The sequence below is a fragment of the Elephas maximus genome, chromosome 15, assembly GCF_024166365.1.
Source record: "Elephas maximus indicus isolate mEleMax1 chromosome 15, mEleMax1 primary haplotype, whole genome shotgun sequence".
In the NCBI taxonomy this organism is placed as follows: domain Eukaryota; kingdom Metazoa; phylum Chordata; class Mammalia; order Proboscidea; family Elephantidae; genus Elephas; species Elephas maximus.
The window spans coordinates 37786625-37807807 of NC_064833.1; the positions used below are offsets into that span (position 1 = coordinate 37786625).

The 21183-nt window shown below is 40.1% G+C and overlaps 1 protein-coding gene across 1 annotated transcript in view; it reads left to right on the plus strand.

Annotated features, from left to right (window-relative positions):
• DPYS (dihydropyrimidinase) overlaps window positions 1-21183 on the plus strand; it is a 107275-nt gene that overhangs the window by 79037 nt on the left and 7055 nt on the right. The window contains exon 8 of the mRNA XM_049853930.1: window positions 15709-15916. Within this exon, the coding sequence (XP_049709887.1) occupies window positions 15709-15916 (208 nt within the window). The remainder of the gene's footprint in view (window positions 1-15708; window positions 15917-21183) is intronic.

The window sequence follows — 21183 nt, forward strand, 5'->3', positions numbered from 1 at the left end:
GCTAACAGCATTGCACTTCAGGATTGATCTTGAAATGTTCCTTTTGACTATGAATGTGACACCATTCCTCTTCAATTTGTCATTCCCCCCCATGATAGACCATACAATTGTTCAATTCAAAATAGCCAATACCTGTTCATTTCAGCTCACTTGTGCCTAGGACATCTATCTTTATGTGTTCGATTTCATTTTTGACAACTTTCAATTACTATCCAATTATTAATGGATGTTTGTAGTTGTTTATTCTCATTTTGAGTCCTGCCACCCCAGCAAATGAAGGTCCTGAAAGCTTGACTACATCCACATCATTAAACTTGACTCTGCTTTGAGGAGGCAGCTGTTTCCCAGTAAAATTTTGAGTGCCTTCTGATCTGAGGGAAACCCTGGTGGTGTAGTGGTTAAAAGCTATGGCTGCTAACCAAAAGGTCAGCAGTTCGAATCCACCAGCCGCTCCTTGGAAACTCTATGGGGCAGTCCTACCCTGCCCTATAGGGTCGCTGTGAGTCAGAGCCGACTCGACAGCAGTGGGTTTTTTTGGGTTTTCAGATCTGAGGGGCTCATCTTCCAACACTATATTAGATAATGTCCTGCTGCTATTCATAAGGTTTTTAGTGGCCAATTTTTCCAGAAGTAGACTGCCAGGTCCTTCTTCCTAGTCTGTCTTAGTCTGGAAGCTCAGCTGAAACCTGTCCACTATGGGTGACCTGACTGGTATTTGAAATACTGGTGGCATAGCTTCTAGCATCCCAGCAACACACATGTCACCGCAGTATGACAAACTGACAGACAAGTGGTGGCAGTAAAATGTAGATATAATAATAATAGTAACAAGCTCTGAGGAGATAATACCCTCAACATGGTACATGACATATAAAGAACTTAAGAGATGTTAATAAATATGGTAATTATGATTATCATGTATAAAATGATAAGACATTAGAGATTTACAAACTAGCAGAGAGGTAGCAAAGTTATATTTTATATAATTACAAAAAAAAAAACCATTAGCATCAAGTTGATTCTGATTCATAGCGACTCTTTAGAGAGTAGACTTTTACAGAGTAGAAGTGCCCCATAGGGTTTCCAGGTCAGTAAATCTTTAAGGAAGCAGACTGCCACATCTTTCTCCCAAGGAGCAGCTGGTGGGTTCTAACCGCCAACCTTTAAGTTAGGAGCTGAGCGCTTTAACCACTGTACCGTGAGGACTCCTTAGTTTATATAATATAGGCTTATATTTTATAATATAGGACCCTAGAGAACAAAGTTTAGATAAATCAACAATAGTCCCAGCATTCTATTTGGTTTTGCCAATCATAGTTTCACCCTGTTTCTGAGTACCCTCTTCTGCACACTTGGCTTATAGTTGGCGTGTCAGTGAGGCACATTGGAACTGCCATTTCAGGAGATCACCCCTCAGATATTACCTTGCACAAGCCGTTAATCATTTTTGGAAGATCCCAATATCTTTTAGAACCTTTTATTCTCATGTGCTCTGTCTGACGGCAATGCAGTGTGGTCTTAGCATTTCTATATAATTTCTTTGTATTAGGTCCCTCACCTAGCTTTTATAGTTATCGTGTAACTTTTTTTTTTTTTAACATTTCATTGTGGTTTGGGTGAACGTTTACAAAGCAAATTCGTTTCTCATTCAACAATTTATACATATTTTATTTTGTGACATAAATTGCAAACCCCTCAATGTGACAGCTGTCTACCCAATTTCTCCCTGGGTTCCCCATTTCCATTCGCCCATCCTTCCTGCCCCTTCCTGCCTTCTGAACTTATTTTTGGGCAAATTCTGCCCTTTTGGTCTAGTATGGTTGATGATTCTGAGGAGCACGTACCTCCCGGTTGTTGTTATTCACTTTAAAGGCATGTCTATTGTTTGGCTAAAAGGTGATCTCCTTCAGTTCCAGGTTTGAAGAGAGTCTAAGGGACATAGTTTTAGGGGTCCCACCAGGCTTTATCAGACCAATATTTCTGGTCTTTTTATGAATTTGAATTTTTTTTCTACATTTTTCTCCCACTCTGTCCAGGACCTTTTATTGTGATCCCAATCAAAGCAGTCAGTAGTGGTGGCTGGGCACCGCCTGGTTCTTCTGGTCTCAGGCTAGCAGAGGCTGTGTTCGTGTGGTCCATTCATGGGGTAACTTTTGAAGTGTTTAACTTTTTTGCCATAGGTCTTAGGCTGGGTCTCTAGAGAAACAAAACCAGCCAAGTGTCTATATATAGAGAGAGAAAGAGAGATGCATGTCAAGGAAATGGCTCACACGGTTGTCCATATGTCAGGCTAGATAGAGGCTTCTTCTGCATCATATAGCTTCAGGTGAACTCAAGATCAGCAGGTCAGATGACAGGCCTCTGGCTCACAGGTAGTGGAGGCTGACTAATTCTGAGACTGGCAGATAATATGCTAGCTCAAGTTCCAAAAACCAGTGGTCAGATGAACAGGAGCCAACTGCAGGATCCAGAGTGCACAAAAGCCCACAAGCCTTACTAGAAAGTCCACCTATATTGGATGCAGGCCACACCCCTAAGGAAACTCCCTTTCAGCTAATTGGCTACTCACACCAGATCCCATCATGGAGGTGATCATATCGTATTAGATCTCATTAGGGAGGTGATTACATCATTGTACAACTGCCAAACTACATCATAACTGCCAAACCACTAAGAATCATGGCCTAGCCAAGTTGACATACGGTCTTAAGGATCACACTATTTTAAATCCAAATATCTGATTATTGTCATTGGATGAATTCCTAAAAGCAGGATTACTGTATCAACAGTTATGTGGATTTAAAGGCAGTCTGTATACATGACAGAGAGCTGTTTACCACCTCAGGATTCCCTCGCGTGGTTTAGGTACAATCTTTTTTTTTTCCTTCTTTGATTTTTTTCCTACTTTTGCAGGTAAGAATTATTACTTTACAAGTGTAAATTTCCTTTGAGCACTAAGGAGGTTGGACGCTTTTTCATGTTCATTAGCCATTGGCCATTGGCTTTTTTTTTTTTTTTGCTTTTTGTTCATTTTTCTTTTAACAACAATATTATTTGTATCTTTATTTAAATGGTTTGTCATATTCCTTGCAAACTCCGCAGGGTTTTTTTGAGAAATAAATGCTGTAGTTGTATGAAAATATCTTACATAAACTATAAAGCACTACAGGTATGCTATTATTAATGAAAAATTGTCTTTGTTTATTAAGATAACATTAGAATTGACTTTATAGCAAGGTGGCCCTTGCCAATTCAGTAATGGGAATGACTATAGAGTATGTGCTTCAAGAAGGTAGGAATTTTGTCCCTTTTGTTTGTTGCTACGTCCCTAGTACCTAGAACAGTGCTTGGTGTGGAGTAAATATATTTTAAATGAAGAGGTGTATGATAAACCTATAGATAAATAGGGATTTCCTATGTTGTTCCACCAAGGTGACATCTACATTTCATTTTCTTTTTGGCTTCATTAGGAGTGAATAGTGTTGTATACAGCTGGTAGGCCAGAGCTGTGGAATCACAGTCTTAGAACTCTGTACTCCTGAGCCTTATTTCTTAGAACCTAACTTTTTCTTATGGTACAATTGTAAGCCTATTTAGTAACCTTACCTCATTTATTTAGCTGAGACACCAGAGACAAGAAGAGTTTAATGATGTGGACATGGCTTTCAGCAGTATGATAAAGGATACAAGTTGTTGCTTCTACTACCTAAATATATAACAAACAGACTAGTCATTTATTGTTTTCTGCCATCTATGAAAATAAGCTGTATGGGAGGTCTAAGAGAAAACTTGACAATGTGCCTTAAAATCGATTCCTTCTTTGGTTGCTTGTTTTAGAGGGAACTGTAGTTTTGGATAGAAGTTTATGCTACTGAGCGTAATCTTCCTGCTTAGATCCAAATTCAACCACAGGTGCCTGATACCATCTTTGTTTCTAAAGTTTTTCTTTCTACTCTTATCCTTAATTACCCTATTTTGTATTAAGTTTTCCTTTTAAAGCTCCTTAGTATTTCAGGAAGAAGATGGGGTAGGAAAAAATCATACCATTATCAATGTTCTTATCCATTTTAAGGATGAAGATACTGAGGTTCGGAGGGGTTAAGTCACCTGGCCCAAATCACACAGCTGGAATAGGCTGAGCCGGGATTCAGAGCAGGCCTGGATGACTCCAGTGTCTAATCTGTTAAACACTGCAAAGCATTCAGCCTCCCAAAAAGGCAGAGAAATCAGGGATGCCAGCAGCACAGTGGTTAAGACTTGTTCTCTGGAGCCAGACTCCCTGGGTTTATAATCCTGCCCCTCCGTTAACTCAGAATGTCACCTGGGATGAGTTACTTAGACTTTCTTTGCCTCAATTTCCTCATCTGTCAAATGGGGATAATTGTAATACCTATATCAAAGGCTCATGTGTAGAGTCAGTAAGTTTATATACGTGAATTCTTTGCAACAGCACCCAGCACTTTAAGCATCCCATGAGTGTTGGCTGATATTAGCCTAGTTTGCTCGAGTCAGCAGTTTGAGTGTCTGGCTGAGGCAGAATCGTCTGTCATGCCCTTTTCACCGCCTCCATTATGGATGACTTTGCCCTTAGGCATGCTGGGTGGAGAAGCTGAGTCCTTTGCCGGCTGCATTTCTGCAGGTTCTCTGCATCACCACCTTGGATTCTGCCTTCTGCCTGGCTTGAAGTGGAGGTGAGATTGCAGTAACTACATTAATAGCCTCAGTGCCTTGTGGCCCGACAAGGTGATTGTGCTTCCTAGAAGTGGGTAGGATCAGGCTCCAACTCTACAATGTCATTGCTAATTGGGACTCTGGAGCTGTGTTCCTAACTCTGACAGAGTCTCCCAAATGCTCTATTTTAGGAGGATCGATGAAATGCTAGACTGCACCATGGCTGAAGTAGATGATTAGCTGTCACTGGGTTTTCATCCAGGTGGAAAGCAGATAATTACATTAAAATTCCAAGAGTTCTGGTAATCTTTGTATTAAGTAAGGAACATTTATAGTGCTTTTGGAAACCCTAGTGGCATAGTGGTTAAGTGCTACAGTAGCTGCTAACCAAAGGGACGGCAGTTTGAATCCGCCAGGTGCTCATTGGAAACTCTATGGGGCAGTTCTACTCTGTCCTGTAGGGTTGCTATGAGTCGGAATCCAACTCGACGGCACTGGGTTTGGTTTGGTTTGGGTTATACTGCTTTCATCCTCTGAGCAGAGCAAAGGCCACCGATGGCTGCGGTGTGGTGGGGAGGAGGATGGATGGGGCCAGCCTGCCTGTGTTTGAGTTCTGACTCTGCCACTTCCTTACTGGGTGGCCCGGGGCAAGTTACTCAGCCTCCATTTCCTCATCTGTTAAATGGAGATAATAATAATATTGGTTGTTGAGAGACTAAATGAGACAGTGTAGATGAAAGTACCTGAAATACAGCTGATGTTTAAAGAACAGTGGCCACCTCTGGAACTTGTTGAAACAGCCATTGGTGTCCCCTGCCCCTCCTAACTCTTTGGTCACCTTTCCATTTATTGATTCATTCATTCATTCATTTACTTATTTTTCCATTCAACAGTTTTTACATGTACAGTTCAATGACAAAGTTTACATACTTCACCATCTCTGCCCATATTTTTTCACCTCAATTAATGTAGACTCTCTGCCCCTTAAAGTTAGGTTACCTTCCTTGTCTACCTTTGTGTGCCTTTTATAATTCCTTTGCTTTTCTTTATCCCTCCGCTTCTCTCTCTCACTTTCTCTCTTTCCCTACCATTTTGTCTTTTGGTAGCTTCCCCTCCTGCCAAGTTTTTAGGTCTTTCAGTCACTCCCTCAAAAGCTTTGTGTTTTCCCTTCAGGAGGCAGTTAGAGCAGGGGTCAGCAAACTTTTCGTAAAGAACCTGATGGTAAATACTTTAGGCTTTGTGAACCACAGTGTTGCTACTATTCAACTCTGCCACTGTGGTGCAAAAGCAGCCATAGACAATATGTAACAAATATGTAAATAAACTAGTGTGGCCATGTGCTGATAAAACTTTATTTACTAAAGCAAGCTGTGGGCCAGATTTGGCCTGCAGGATGTAGTTTGCCAATGCTTGATTTAGAGTTTTGGAGATTAAAGACTCTGCATTGAACATCTGATATCAGCTCCTCTTAGGGATATCCTGAATGACAAGTTCAAACCAAGCTACTGGGGGAGCTTTGGCACCTTGAATCTTGGTCTGTATTTTTCCACAGCTCAGTGTGTAGACACTGGATCAAGTAGTGATGGGAAAAGTTTTGTCACAACTGAATGCCATACAAGTTTAGAAGATTCTAAAGCAACCATGTAAATGGTTCCATCAATTCAGAACTGTCTGATGGATTTTGAGCAGTCAACATTAGGTAAAACTTCCTAGCCATGGCAGAAATGTATACGCTTAGTGCTGGTACTGTGCACCATGCATAGTTACTGACTGGTTGTCTCAGGCCGCTTCCAAAAGAGTGAGCAGATCCTGCACTGTGATTAAAACAAGCTGCTTCTCATCATTAAAGAGAAGGCTTTTGACCTCACAGACCTATGTTCAAGACAGCACAGGCCAAGCAGTCCACAAGTATTTTTTATGGTTACTTTAAGAAAATGTTTTCAATGAGTTTGGGATTTCTGAGAATCCTTTTAAGTTGTGACTTGGCAACAGAATTCTGCAGTGTTATATTTGCCTTGCCACCTTCTCAGGAATGTTGGAGACTAGGCCTGAATTCTTAGGATTGGAGAGCTAGATGCTCTCTCTAACTTTCGAAGGGTGCCTGCAGCCCATATCTGTGGATTTCACACATTTCTCTAGGGTTCTGGGTTTCATGGTGGTCTAACCTGGCCACAGACTTTTCTTCTCTCCCCCTAACATACCTAGTTGCCTGGTTGTCAAGAAGTTATTTTCCCATGTCAAACTGCATTTCATCTGCCAGAATTTATGCTTACTAGCTCTTTTTTTTCCCCTCAGTAGTGATGGAGGGAAAATAGGTCATCTTCCTTTCAAAAAAAGAGTAAAATTTAAAAGTCCCCCGATATTTCTCTTATCTATTTTCTCTTTCCCATCCCTTTAGTTGAGAGCTCTACTGTTTTCTTTTCATATTCCAGTCATTCCTTTTTCTTCCTAAAATATCGAGTTAAAACTGAACACAATAATAAACACCTGGCCTATTCTGAACTTTCAGGAAGGATATTATGTGGATTTTACCCAGTGTATACCTATATTAAAAAAACTACTTTTTTTGCCCAAGTTGCACCCATAGGTAGAAAGTCTGTCAAGCAATGTCATCTTGCCAAGGGCAAAGCAGCTCCCAGCAAGGGTGACAAAAAAATAATAAGACCAAGTCCACATACCACCGGAAATGTTATTTCTGACTCTTACCAATATGTCAAGCCAATAGCCTAACCTTCCAAAAGCTAATAATCATACCTCACCTATAAACACTTATCTGTTTAATATTCATAGGACATACATCCTGATATCATGCTACCTTCTGCTGATTACATTCACTTCCTGTTCCTTCGAGACACTGAATTATTTTTAGTTCCCCAATTTCCAAAAACTAGTATACAGAACATGCAATATTTATGTTAAGTAGTAATCCAGAAATTTACTTATAACTTATTTTCAGATAAACAAACATGTATATTAAATGCCTTCTATTTTCTCACTACTGTGTGAGGCATAGGAGGTAAAGGACATGGTACCTACTTCCAAGGTTATCTTTCTAGTGTCTAAATCCAATTTATCTAACCATGATCTACACCACCATCAATGACCTGTGTGACGCAGACCCAAGGACAGGAGAGCAGGATTACCTCATCAGTTTATTCTTTTAAGTCAGTGTTTGGGCAGCATGTTTATGAACCTGCATTAAATGTTTGTTTTGTCATTCATTGAACACCAGTAGAATTCCAAGCGATGGTCTAATTTAGACTTAATAACGTGGCTGAAGCAATTCCCATTTTCTGTCAGAGGTGATTATAGACATCTGAATAGAGAGTGGAAGATTGATGGGTGCAGTGAGCAGCAACTTTGCTCAATAATGGCAATGTACTTGAAGTAATGCAGTTTATCATTTCCAGAGATGTGGCTGCTCTGCTCCGCATTTACATAACTTGTCATGTCCAAGAAATTGACAAAAGAGGTAGTCAGAAACAGACAGTGGGAACACACCCGTCAAAAAAATATCTTCTCTCATGATCACATTGAGAATGACCAGTCAGTTTTGGCTTAAGGAATTTTTAATAGCAACCTAAAGCCCTTGCAGCTAAATAGACTATGAAAAATGAGGAAGTATGGAATGAGCTGTTTGCCATTTGTTTTTGGTGAATGAAGAATGTTTTCATCAGTCGAAAGTTTTCAAGGTAGCTTCCCAAAGAGCTCTCAACAGGCAGTATTGCCTAATGGTTAGGAACCCAGCTCTGAAGTCTCAGGGCCCAGGTTCATATCTGACCTCAGCTACATGAACTTACGAGCTGTGCAGCATGGGATGAGCTATTAACTTTTTTGTACCCCATCTTTCTCATCTCTTAAAGGGATAATAATAGTGCCTACCTCATAGGCTTGTTGAGAAGATTTAATGAATCCTTATGTTTTTGTTTTATTTTATGTCTAAATCCAGTTTATCTAACCATGATCTACACCAACATCCATGAGCTGCATTACATAGCTCAAAGGAAAGCACAGGATTGTTGTTAGTTGCTGTCAACTCCGTTCTGACTCACGGCCATGAGTTTATTTTCTTGAGTCCATGTTTGGCCAGCATGTTTATGAACCTGCATTAAATGCTTTGTCATCCATTGAGAACCAATAGAATTCTTATGCTGAATATGCAAGGTGTCATATAACACGACATAGAGAGACAAGATATATTTTTAAAGATGCCACTAATAGCAAAAACATGATTCTGATAACTTTTTGCAGTTCTCATGACAATCTGGTAAGAATTGATTTGTGCCATGGACACAATGACTGAGTTGGAGAAAACCTAGCAAAATACCTACAAAGTCATTTCTCCGGGGTCAGGAAGACACACAGTACTCTAAGAAATTCTCTTCCTCTCCAAAGTGTTCTCTCTGAACACACTCGGGGCAGTGTTGCAGTCTCCTGCAGGCTTTGCTTCAGTGATTTTCTCATCTGTAAGAGCGCGCACCTCTTTGATGGAAAGCTATTTGCACAGGGACAGAATGTTTTCCTGTAGCTATGATGTAAGTGGTATCAAAGTTATTGGCTAAGTTGGAAAATAGCTTAAGTTATCTTCAGGGCTTCTGCCTCCCTGTCTGCTTCAGCCTGGAGGTGTGTATAATTGGGACTCAGCAAGACAACCTTGACACCCTTCTGCAGAGAGATGAGCCTGTTTGATGATACAGGCTCACAGCTTGACAAAGAGCAGCTTTCCCCTGGGGGGCAGCATGGCCATGGGGAACACCCTGTGAATCTGTTAATGAAAAGTCAGTGGCCCAGGACCTCCAACCTGACTCACTGAGTGGGAAGGCTTTAATCCATCCCATTACTTGCTGTCACTACCAGCGCAGGCCAACACCCTAGCCATCCAGTCAGTAGTGAGAGATATGGTATTTCTCATAAACGTTACTCTTCTGAGCTGATTTGCATATTGTTAAATTTGGTCTTTGGCTGCAAAACATAGTAACCAACTCGAGCTCACTGGAGCAAAAAACACTTAATGGGAAGGCCATTGCAGAACTCACAGTTGGAAGGAACATCTGGCGCACCAGGCTTTGAAAGGGCAGGGACCAAGGGAACCCTGGGCAGGCTGTAGCAGGAGATGGTGGCCTGCATTCGGGGAGCCACTCTCCAGTCCCTTTAGTTTCTTTGTCATTCATCCAAAGACTCAAATTTCTGGGAAAGAGAATGCAATTGCTCATCTCCTGGTTGGAGAAGAGGAGGATGCTATGTCTAACAGTCTTGCCAGGTTATCTCCAATGGGGACAGATGTTTCTTAAAGAAAAAATTGAGCACTGACACCAGAAGAAGCGAGAATGGTGGCAAAGGGGAAAACTACAGTGCTTGCTACTTTGCCTCTCTCAGGATGGGATCATGTGTGTAGATCACTTAAGAGCTGAAATACACTGCAAAGATCTATGATACCTGGACCAATTTATCTCACAGTGTCACTGAACCTTACGCTGTCTTACTGCCTTGATTGAATCTTTCTTTTAGGCAGAGCCTTGGCATGTGCATTCTTGCCTTCTTCCGAGAAGGTCTCCTAGTGTTCAAAGCACTCCTCACTCACCAGAAAACATGAGGCCCACCAGCTCTGCAGGGAGGTTACTGTTATCTGAGTCTGACTTTGGCATTCACACCCAGACCTGTGTTGCATCAGAGAGAGCCCCTTTGGGCAACTTAGAAGGATGGGGGGGCGGGGGGTTCATTATAGTGAAATAAAGGCACAGGGAGAGTTTTTCCTTGAAGGTCTGCAAAGGCTGTTTCGCTCCTATGAGATGCTGTACGCACAGTGACAAAGGCTGTAGACTGCCTAATGCCCCCTCTGTCTAGGGCCTATCACAGGGACAGGGTCTGCAGGGTAGTTGGGCTCAGGCTTCACACTCAAGAAGGGCTTCAGATTTATGCTTCTGAGATTATCACAAAAGCAAGTTTTTCTCAAAGTCCCAGAAATACACAGCGAGGTTTCAAAGGAAATGATGTATGAGGTAGGGTTCTCAGCTACAACCAAGAGAAACCCACTCCAGGTAGTTAAACAAAAAGGAATATGTTAAAGGATACTGGTAACTCATAGAGTCCCCAGGACAGCCAGAGGACCAGGCTGAGAGGCTACACAGCCAGGACTAACCGCAAGTATCGAACAGAGCAACTCCAGTGGACAGTCTGATGCTGCCACTGGGCACAGGTATCACAGTCATATTGTTGTGGCTGGGACCACTGGTAGACCTTCTGTCACAGTTGGGCCTGGAAGTGGGATTTGTCTGTCTCCTCCCTCTCAAAATAGATTCCTAGGGTACCTGTCTCCTCAGTCATTATCTTACCATGTCGAGTCTGGTGCTGGGGCACTAATTTGGAAGAGCCGAGGGCATGTGCCTGGGCCCCAGCTCCAAAGGAGGCTGAGAAAGCATGTTTTTGACTTTTGCCATGGGGAGAGTTCCCTGGAGGGAGAATGTTCCAAGAAACAACAAACCAACAACAAAAAACCTGTTGGCCATCGTTGAGTGGATTCCAACTCATAGCGACCCTATTGGACAGAGTAGAACTGTCCCATAAGGTTTCCAAGGAGTGCCAAGCTTTTGGTTAGTAGCCCAATGCTTAACCACTGTGCCACCAGAGCTTCCAAAGAAACAACAGTGCCCATTTTAAAGGCTAATTGTATAACTTTCAATTTGCATTTCATTAATGAACCACCTCTCCCATGTTACGCTATGAATTAATAGGTTAAAAAATGTAATTATTTTATAAATTGTGCAGTGGTATTGCCTTCTATCTTTATGTTTAAAAGTGTTGGTTTACAAAAACATTGAAGACTACCACAATTTTTGTAACCTTATGGCAGGGTAGCAAATATAGTGAGATTCTCAAAAAATAGATTCTGGCCTCTCAGAGGTTCATTCGGTAATTAAGTATGTGAACCTTGGGTGAACACCTACACAACTCTAGTTTGGCGTTGTTATGTAAAGCAGGGCAGTAATACTTATCTGCATACTTAATAGGGTTGATAAGTCTGGGTATCGTTAAGTACTGATAGGTATTGAAGAACAAGTATTTCTTGTAACGTGATAGGATGCAACTAGGAATAATAATTGTAACAGTTTTACTTTATTTGTTTCTTTGGTTTAATAAATTTATTTCTAATTAACTTGTGCAGCTTACTAGAAATGTTAAGTACCAAACAGAACCTTGAAACTGAATACTTACACCCCATTTACTTCAGTATCTCTTTCCAAAACACAGTCATGTCCCAAAGGACAGTGGAGTCAGAAAATAAAACCAACAGGAGAATTGTGCAGTTCTTTTACTTGTTTATTTCATAAACATTTAGCATGCACCTACTGTATGTCTCAGATAAAACAGAGTGATCTTCATCTTATATGGTGCACCGGGTAGGGAAGAGGGATTTGTTACAAGAGCATTACAGTCTACTGAGACAATGATAAACCAGAGAAGAAACATGCTTAGTTCTGCCCTGAGTCGTCAGGGCCTGCTCCCAGGGATGAGGACTGGAGAAGGGAGAGGAACCGAAGTGAGGAGGGCATTCTGGGTTAAAGAGAGCTGCCTGTGCTGTTCAGACGTGTGAAAGCTCCTGAGGAATTGGAGAATTACACCTCTGGCTGGAAGGAAAAAGCTGGGTGAGGGATGACACCCTGTCAGACACCTTCAGATGTGAAACTGGAAGCACATTCCTTTTGCTGTTGGTGATAATGCCTGCGATTTACATTTTGTGTTAATTTGACCTCGTTTACATAATGCCTTATTATAAAGAATCACTTAGATGTTGCCTAATTGTCACCTTTCTCTTGCTCAACCCAAAGCTCCGAAGGTCAAAGTAACAACTTTTATTTGGCACAAGGCAGAGAAATATAATTTGGTATTTTACTGTGTCAACCACATTTTAAAACCACAATGTACATCATAAAAGCTGTCTAAAAAGAAGTCTGAAGGTAATTCTCCATATTCATTTCTCTCTAACCACAAAATCTTTGCTTTGTATATTGCCTTTCGTCTTTGTCCGAATGCATATGTATTTTGCTTGTAGACATAGTGTACACACTTCGTATAGCCTGCTTTTTCCATTTAATGTACATCATTATCATTTTTTTCCTTCTCCAGAATATTCTTAATTCTTATCTTTCATAGATGACTAGTATCTCATTGAGTAGTCACTGGAAGATGCTCATGCTTCAAGTGTTCAATAATTTTGGCAATAATGCAATGACAGTCATTGTGTATAGAGCTTAGTTCTTAGATAATTTTCTGACGTAGAGCCTTCTGATTTAGAGTTTTCCCTTTTCTCTATCCTAATCTGAACCTTCTTCATGTAACAGCCTTACTAGTGCACCAATCCAGACATACAAACCCAAAGGTTTAACCATAATGCCGTTCATGTAACTGTAATGTGTAGAAAAGCAGCAGCCCAGACTATGGAAATATGGCAGAGAGATTGTGATAGCCGTAAAAGTTACTTTAGCCTGAAAGTCTGAAACCCCTCTGTACTGATCCCTAGATTTATATTCTTTGGATTTGTGTCTTTCATTACCAACTCATAACTAATTCTATACTTCGTGTCCTTTCAAAATGTTTCTTCATTTTTCTTCTTTATTGATATTACTTACTATTTGATCAATACCCTTCCTTTCTCAAGCGTTTAAAATTGGGGTTCTACCGGTCTCTGATTCATTAGTGATGTTTTAAACTTTGCATCAGTGAGATGGTTCCTGTGGCCATAGAAAGCTTTTTTTGTTGCAGCATACACTTACCATAAAAAAATATGACCCAGGAATTCCACTCCTGGGTATTTACACTAGGGAAATGTTCTCACAAAAGTATGTACACAAACGTTTATACAGCTTATTCATACTTATTAAAACCTGGGAACAACCCCAATGTGTTTCAACGGGTAAATGGGTAAACACACAGTGGTATATTTGTACCATGGAATACTACTGAGCAATAAAAAGGAATGAACTATTGATACAACTTGGATGAATCTCAAAGACATCATGCTGAATAAAAGAAACCAGTCTTAAAATATTACATACTGTATGATTCCATTTATATAACATTCTTGAAAAGGCAAAACTATAGTGACGGAGAACAGATCAGTGGTTGCTAGGAGTTGAGGTGAGGAAGGGAGCGACTACAAAGAGATAGTATGAAAGCGTTTTGGGGGGTGATCAAACTGTTCTACGTCTCATTGTGGTGATGGTAACAGGACTGTACACATGTGCCAAAATTCATAAAACCGCATGTGAGGAAACGATCATTTTAATTATATGTTGATTTAAAAAGTAATAAAAAATCCAGTTACGTCAAACTAGTTTTATGTCCTTTGACAAGTTCCTTAACCTCTCTAAATCCTAGTTTATTTGCCTGTAAAATGTGAAAAATACTGTCTACCTTGACGAGGTGTAATAAAGATGAAATATGATGTTAGAAAGTATCAACATACAGGAGGCTCCTTTCTTGTCCATAGTGAATATTTCTCATTGGGGGCAACTTCTGTTTTTTATTATTTCCCGTGCTTTTTTTAAAGTGATTTGGCTAACTCTTGGGAAACAAACTGGAGCCACTGAAGGTTTTAAACAAGAAAGTGATGTGATCTGATTTGCATTTTGAAAAGCTCATTTGGATATCTTTGAGGAGAATAGATGGTAGGCACGTTAAGAGTGGAAACAGAGACCAGTGAAGAGGTATTGGGGTAGTGCAAGTGATAGACAATGGTGGAGTGGTAACTGGTGAGAGCAGCAGAGACAAGAGAAGTAGGCAGGTTTGGATTTATTTCTTTGAAGGTAGAGCCAACAAGGCTTGATGATTGCTGGAGAGGGTAGGGAAAGGAAAAAAATCCAAGTCGATTGCCAGACTGTGGACTTGAGCTACTTAGATAGACGGTAGTGTCATTTCCTGAGATGAGAACTCAGAGAAGGAGCAAATCTGAGTGGGTGGGTTGTGGTAGGCATTGACAATCAAGAATTCTGTTTGGGCGTGTTAAGACTGAAGTCAAGTAGGCAGTTGGCAGTTGGATGGAGGAGTCTGGAGCCTACAACTGCAGGACCTCCAGGACAGCAGGTGGCGTTTTGAGTCTCCCAGCAGTGGCCCTTCCAGACTAGGATTGAGGGACCCTTCAGCTGCACTTCCTTTGACCCATCCTCGAGGTTTTTAGCTGAGTATTTCTCTTTAATCTAATTCCGAGGGAGATAATAGAAACTTCCACCAGAATCCAGATTGTGCTGATATTATTTGCTGTGATCTGTTGCTTTTTTTTATCTTTTCTTTTCCATTTTATGAGGTTTAAGGAAAGCAGGTACCCAGCATTTCCAAATACCCAGCCATCTATCTGGAAGTCACCGATCATATTGTGTTAAGATCAAAAAGTGTTAATGAACTGCTGAGAGTGATGATGAATATGCACAAGCATGACACTGAATATACTAAGAGATTCTATTCTAACCTATTTGGTTATTTCTATTATCCTCAAATTTCCAGACAATGGAAAAAAAAAAACTCAAGATATATTTTTCCTTGATGACTACCCAATTCAGGATAGTGATAACCTCTGGAAGGGAATGATGGGAATAGGATTTGGGGAGGGGCATAGTGGAAGCCTCAACTGAATCTGTGAAAAGTTAGAATGCTATAGAGTTGGATATTGGGTTTCAGTGTGTGTTCATCCAACTCACCTGTATTTGAAATGTCTTGTAGTTACAAATTGAAAAATAATATTTTGTTCTTTAATAACATAAATAAAATAGTTTAAAAATTTAAACAAGAGAGAATGCTCTTCTACCCCATCCTCATTAATCACCTTAAAGAGTTGTTTCTTGGTTCTTTGTCTCAGAAAATGTAGTTACTTTGTAATGAAATGTTAATGCCAATTTCTATTCTTCAAGTCACTTGTTACAGTGATAAAGCTATGGTTTAATAGAGTTGCTAAATTTTCTTCTAAGTCATTCTCCTTTTAATATTTTATGTTCATCAAATGAGCTGGTGATGATCTGGAGAATTTTTGTTTTTTTACAAACACAGGACCATCTCTGCAAAAACCCATCATCAGGCTGTGAACTTCAACATCTTTGAGGGCATGGTTTGCCATGGGGTGCCTCTTGTGACTATCTCAAGAGGCAAAGTGGTGTATGAAGCTGGAGTTTTCAATGTCACAGCAGGAGATGGGAAGTTTATTCCTCGCAAACCATTTGCTGAATATATTTACAAACGAATCAAGCAGAGAGACCAGGTGAGTGTGTGCAGGGCACTGTTACTTGGGGCTGGACTGGGCCGTCACTGGATCGTTATTGCCTGGTTTGTTTCTGTTGTCATTGTTGTTTTGTCACACTCTAACTTATTCTGGATGTCAGGACTGATACGGGATATTATAGACAAATACTAGTTTTTGAAGAAAGAATCACTGGATAGATGCATTTTTCTGTGCAGACTGGTGTCTACTCACAGTTTCCTGATGGACCAAGTCAGGGTTTCCCAGGCAAGTTCACAGCCTTAGGGAGCCGTTTGGCAAAAGCCGGGGTCATCCAAGAAGTAGACATCCAGATGGAAGGATAAAGGGGCAAGGTTTTTATTACAGGAAACATCTGTGAGAAAAACTGGAGAGGGAGCTGGGAAGGCTTGGAGAGCCCTCAGACTTCAATGCAAGTCAGAAGGTGAGAGGGAGAGAGGGCAAAAATGTTGGATGGAAGCTTCCTAGATGTTCTCTGTAGAGTTCGTGAGGCAAGTCTCCTTTCTCTCTGAAATAGGCCCCTCTTAGAAGTCCCTGGGTGGGGTGGTGCAAATGGTTACTCCCCCTTCGCTGCTAACCAAAAGGTTGGAGGATCAAATCCACCCAGAAGCACCTTGGAAGAAAGGCCTGGTGATGTACTTCTAAAAAATCAGCCATTGAAAACCCTGTGGAGTGCAGTTCCACTCTGATACACATGGGGTCGCCATTACTCAGAGTAGCAGCTCGTGGTGGTGGTGATGAAGGTGGTATGGCTACAAGCTCAGTTCTTGGTTGGAAGCAGCAATGGGAGGCATGGTCTCAGTGCAAACACAGTAATGGAGTTCAGAGCACAGTTGGGCCCTTGGAAAATTACACTCCCTGCAGTTGGAGTTTTGGAAGGCACTTTCTCAAGGCCTCCACAGCAGTGGTAGAGTTTGGGGGTCAGATGGATCTAATTATAAAGTCTCCTCTGTCTTCTTATTTCCTAGCTGTGTGACCATGAGCAAGTTTCTCTATCATCCTTGGGCTGTTTCCTCTAGAAAATTAGGGCAATGTTTCCTTTGCAACAAATTCTTGTGTGACTCAAATGAGACTTGAAAATGTTTAAGATACACAGTAGGAAGTCATTATGTTCCGTCTCTTTGCTTTCCCCTTTCGATGACCGAATCTATTCCAAAGGCCCCATTCTTTATTTATAATATCTGTGTTATTATAAATGTTGTTTATTCTTATATATTTGGGGCTCTCACACACATTTTGTTTAGCTCACACAGTGTTTTAAGCAGTTTCAAAAAATCATTTCGTAAGCTAAAGTAACAAAAGGTTTCAGATTAAAAATCTAGATTTCTGGAATCTTGAGCAGCATAAGGTTGCTGTGAGTCAAAATTCACTCGACGGCAGTGGGTTTTTATAGGGTTGTCATGAGCTGGAATTGACTTAAACGGCATGCAACAACAAAAAACAACAGGAGGGGGACGAAACCCATCGCCCTCAGTCCCACATGGCAAGAATATGCCAGCCAGAGCCCCTACAGAGGGTCCACTCTCTGGTTTTCACCCGGCAGGCTTCACTCATTTATGTTACTTGTCTGGCCTTGTAGGCATTAGAGCTTTTAACCCTTGGATTAGTTCTAAGGCTCTTGTCTTCTTTTCATTTTCAAACATACCTCTCTTTTTTCAAAGTTCCCTAGCTTTTTTTTTTTTTTTAAATTCATTTTACTTGAGCCTTATAGTCTCTTTGATTTCTTCTCTGATGTTTTGTGAAAATTTTTTACTTGTGGATTCTCAGAGTCTGTTACACAAGATTCGTCCATTTTTAGATACTTTCTAAAGCTTTGATTAAGTGAATAAGTGCTGTAGAACATTTTACATTCTCAGAAATGCTACAATTCTTTATATACTGTATTTCAGTCAGAATAGATGTTTAGGTTACAGTTCATTTTAATTTGTAGCTGTTGACACTGAAAAGTGACAGGCAGATAGTGATAAGAATTGTATGTGTTTCTGAACATTTATGTAGCCAAGTACAGCAATACTAACGTTTACTGAGGGCTTACTGAATGTAAGGCATGGTGCTAACAGCTCTCTCACTGCAACGACCCTTTGAGAGAGGGAGATATTTTTTCCCCACTTTAAAGATCAGGAAACTGAGGCTTCAAAAAATTAAGAAATATACCCAAGTCACACAGCTAGTATATGGCAGGACCAGAATTTAATCCTGGTTATCTGACTCCAAAAAGTGTCTACTTAAGCAATTAAATATACTGCAAGTTGTACAGACTGAGTTAAACGACGTCATTAGTGATAAATTGCACAGCACTACGTTTGGAAAGTAATACCAAAAACCCAACTCATCACCATCGAGTAGATTCCGACTCCAACCCTATGGGGCAGTCCTATAGGGTTGCTATGAGTCAGAATCGACTGAACGGCAACCGGTTTGGTTTTTTGGTTTTGGGAAGGAGGTAGAATCAACAGAACTGGGTGGTAGATTATGTGACACTCAAAGTGAATACAAGATGGGGCTGTTCCTGGCAATCAGTTCCAGTTACCACCAGCAGGGATGCTAGACTAACAGGGAACACCTGATCAGTTGTATTGAAATGACTTGCCTGAGTCTTCCTCTTGTGGGGAAAATGTTTTGGGCAGCAGAGATCATCAAATGATTGGCTGTATCAGTTTTCCTTTTTAAATTGTTTTGGTTTTCTTTTTCTGTTGGCAGAATTAATGTAAGTTTTATTTTTTATGAGTTGAGTATCAATTCTATGAATTATTTTAGTTTTTTAGTATTTTCTTCTGGTATAAGGAGCCCTGATGGCACAATGGTTAAGAGCTCAGCTGCTAACCGAAAGGTTGGCAGTTCAAACCCATGCAGTGGTTTCTTGAGAGAAGGACCTGATGATGCTTCCATAAAGATTACAGCCTAGGAAACCCTATGCGGCAGTTCTACTTTGCATATAGGGTTGCTTTGAGTCAAAATCCACTCGACAGCACCTAACAACAACAACATCAACTTTTTAGGCATTCTAGTGCATTATTTTTTTTATAATAATAATCCTGAATACTTACTATCTGCCAGGCACCGTAATAGGTGATTTATAGTCATCATTTCACTTAATCTGCATATCGTTAGATATTCGCTATTAGATATTACTAGATATTTTCCCTGTTTTATAGAGTAGAAAGCTGAGTCTCAGCAAGATTAAGTAACTTTCCTTGAGCTAAGTAGTAAGTAAACATAAGAGATGAGAGCCAGGATTTGTGATTAAGGCCTTTCTGATTTCTACTATACCATGTGATCTCTGTAGAGGTAGAAAAGAGAAGGAAATGATTCTGAAACTCAAATCATAGAGAAATACATTATTAAAAAATATATTTTTTTGAAATCTAAGTAAAGTTTATTGTTAAAAAATATTTGATGTGGAAAATGTATCAGATAAAATGGGGGAAATAAGGTTTGGGGATTGTCCAGAGACAAAGGTAACTTCTAAAATAAAAATATCACACTAAAGCTCAGTAAAAGTGTTATTAGGAACTCTAAATTTTAAAGTCATTAAGAGTTTTTAGAGGTCTTGCTTTTGGTTTGCACTTACAATAGTCATATTTCCTTGTGAGTGGGGACAAGGGTTTAAGGGCAGGCAGGAATGTCCTATTTCTTCTGCTCGCCTATTATCCTCACCAAGAAAATTAATCACTTCCCATTCAGGACTCCCAAAGCACAGATAATACAGACATGTCAGTGTTCGTCAGCTTCAGAATTTTTGGTCTTCTGGCTAGAGTGTTAATTCCTTAAGGGCAGGGTCTTATACTTTTTATGTCCAGCACTTGGTACATAGTAGGCGTTCGTTAAATGCATAAGCTGCAAAAGAAAGGAGCAAAGGCTATATTTTCAGAGGTACATAGGAGGGAATTTAAATAAATATACCTAGAAGTTTGCCTCCTGCCACATGCATCCCAAATAGTGAGATTATCTGTGAGTTTGATTCTTGTCCATGATTTTATTACTTAATAAAATTTATCAGCCTGAGGCTATGCAGCTATCACTGTATCCAATGTTGTGAGGCATTTCAAAAGCAAGAAAAAACATTTTTATTCAGTTTCACAGCTTTGGGGAATTGTTAATTAGTTAATCTTAAAATTTAAAGAATTGATCCCTAAGGGAAAAAATTTAATCACAAGATGAGATAGAAAATTTTATTTAATAAGTAAACCGGAACCAGAAATAGAACATGATAAAACATAGATTTCAATTTTATATAAAAATCACTTAAGAGAGAGTGTTGGGAGACATGGGAAAGAGATGGGGGGGGTGGTTATAGCAGCTTATATGGTCAAGAAAGTCCTAAAAGAACAAAATCAACTTATATACTAAATTCTTTACCAAAAATATAGCTCTTTAAATACAAATGGATTAACATTTTTAGAATTTGTGTGTGTGTTTACAGTGTTATAATTTCTACCAAAATTTGGAAGTGCAGATACTCTTCAAGTCATCTCTTTTTCTCTTCTTTTAACAATAAGCAACCCCAACCTATTCTGGAAAACGCAGGTCACGTTGAATTTTATAGAGAAACAGGAGTAGCTTCATGGCGCAACGTACGCTTTCAGGATACTACTGCCAGAGCTTTAGACTGGTCTATATCTTGCAACTGTAAGCATAATTTGCCGTCCAGATAAGGTAAAATTGAGTGGATGGCTGATATGGTCCTTGAAATGCATGTTGTCCATTTCTGAAGTAACAGTTTGTCAATGTCTTTCCCAATGTGGTAGCTCAGAGAAAATAATTTAAGACATGTCATCAACTGTCATATAATCCTAGTTTTCACAGATTCATTGCTAGTAATAATAAAATGTAATACATATGCTGAAACTGGCTCATACTGGCCTGTGGAAGTCACTTTCCAACTCTGCATTCAGTGATGTCACTTTGGTAGCTTGAAATCAGCCATGGTGGAAGTATTTGCACCACAGAAATAGGCAAGTGCTACAAATCAGGGCTTTGGTGGTTGGAAGGAAGAAGGTGGGTGGGACCGCTTGTTACCTTTACCAGTGCACCTCTGTCTACAGAGCACTTTCCAAATACTCCCTTTTCGTGCATTCCCTAATCATTCAATGTATATTTAGTGAACACTAGTTATGTGCCATGTACAGTTTAATCCTTACAACAACCTTCTGAACTAAATAGTGGTATATCTCTCTTAGGAAATTGAGGCCCAGGGAGGTCACGTAGCTACTGAGTGGCAGAGTTAGAACTCAAACCTGGTTTGTCTACCTCCAAAGCCAATCCCTTGA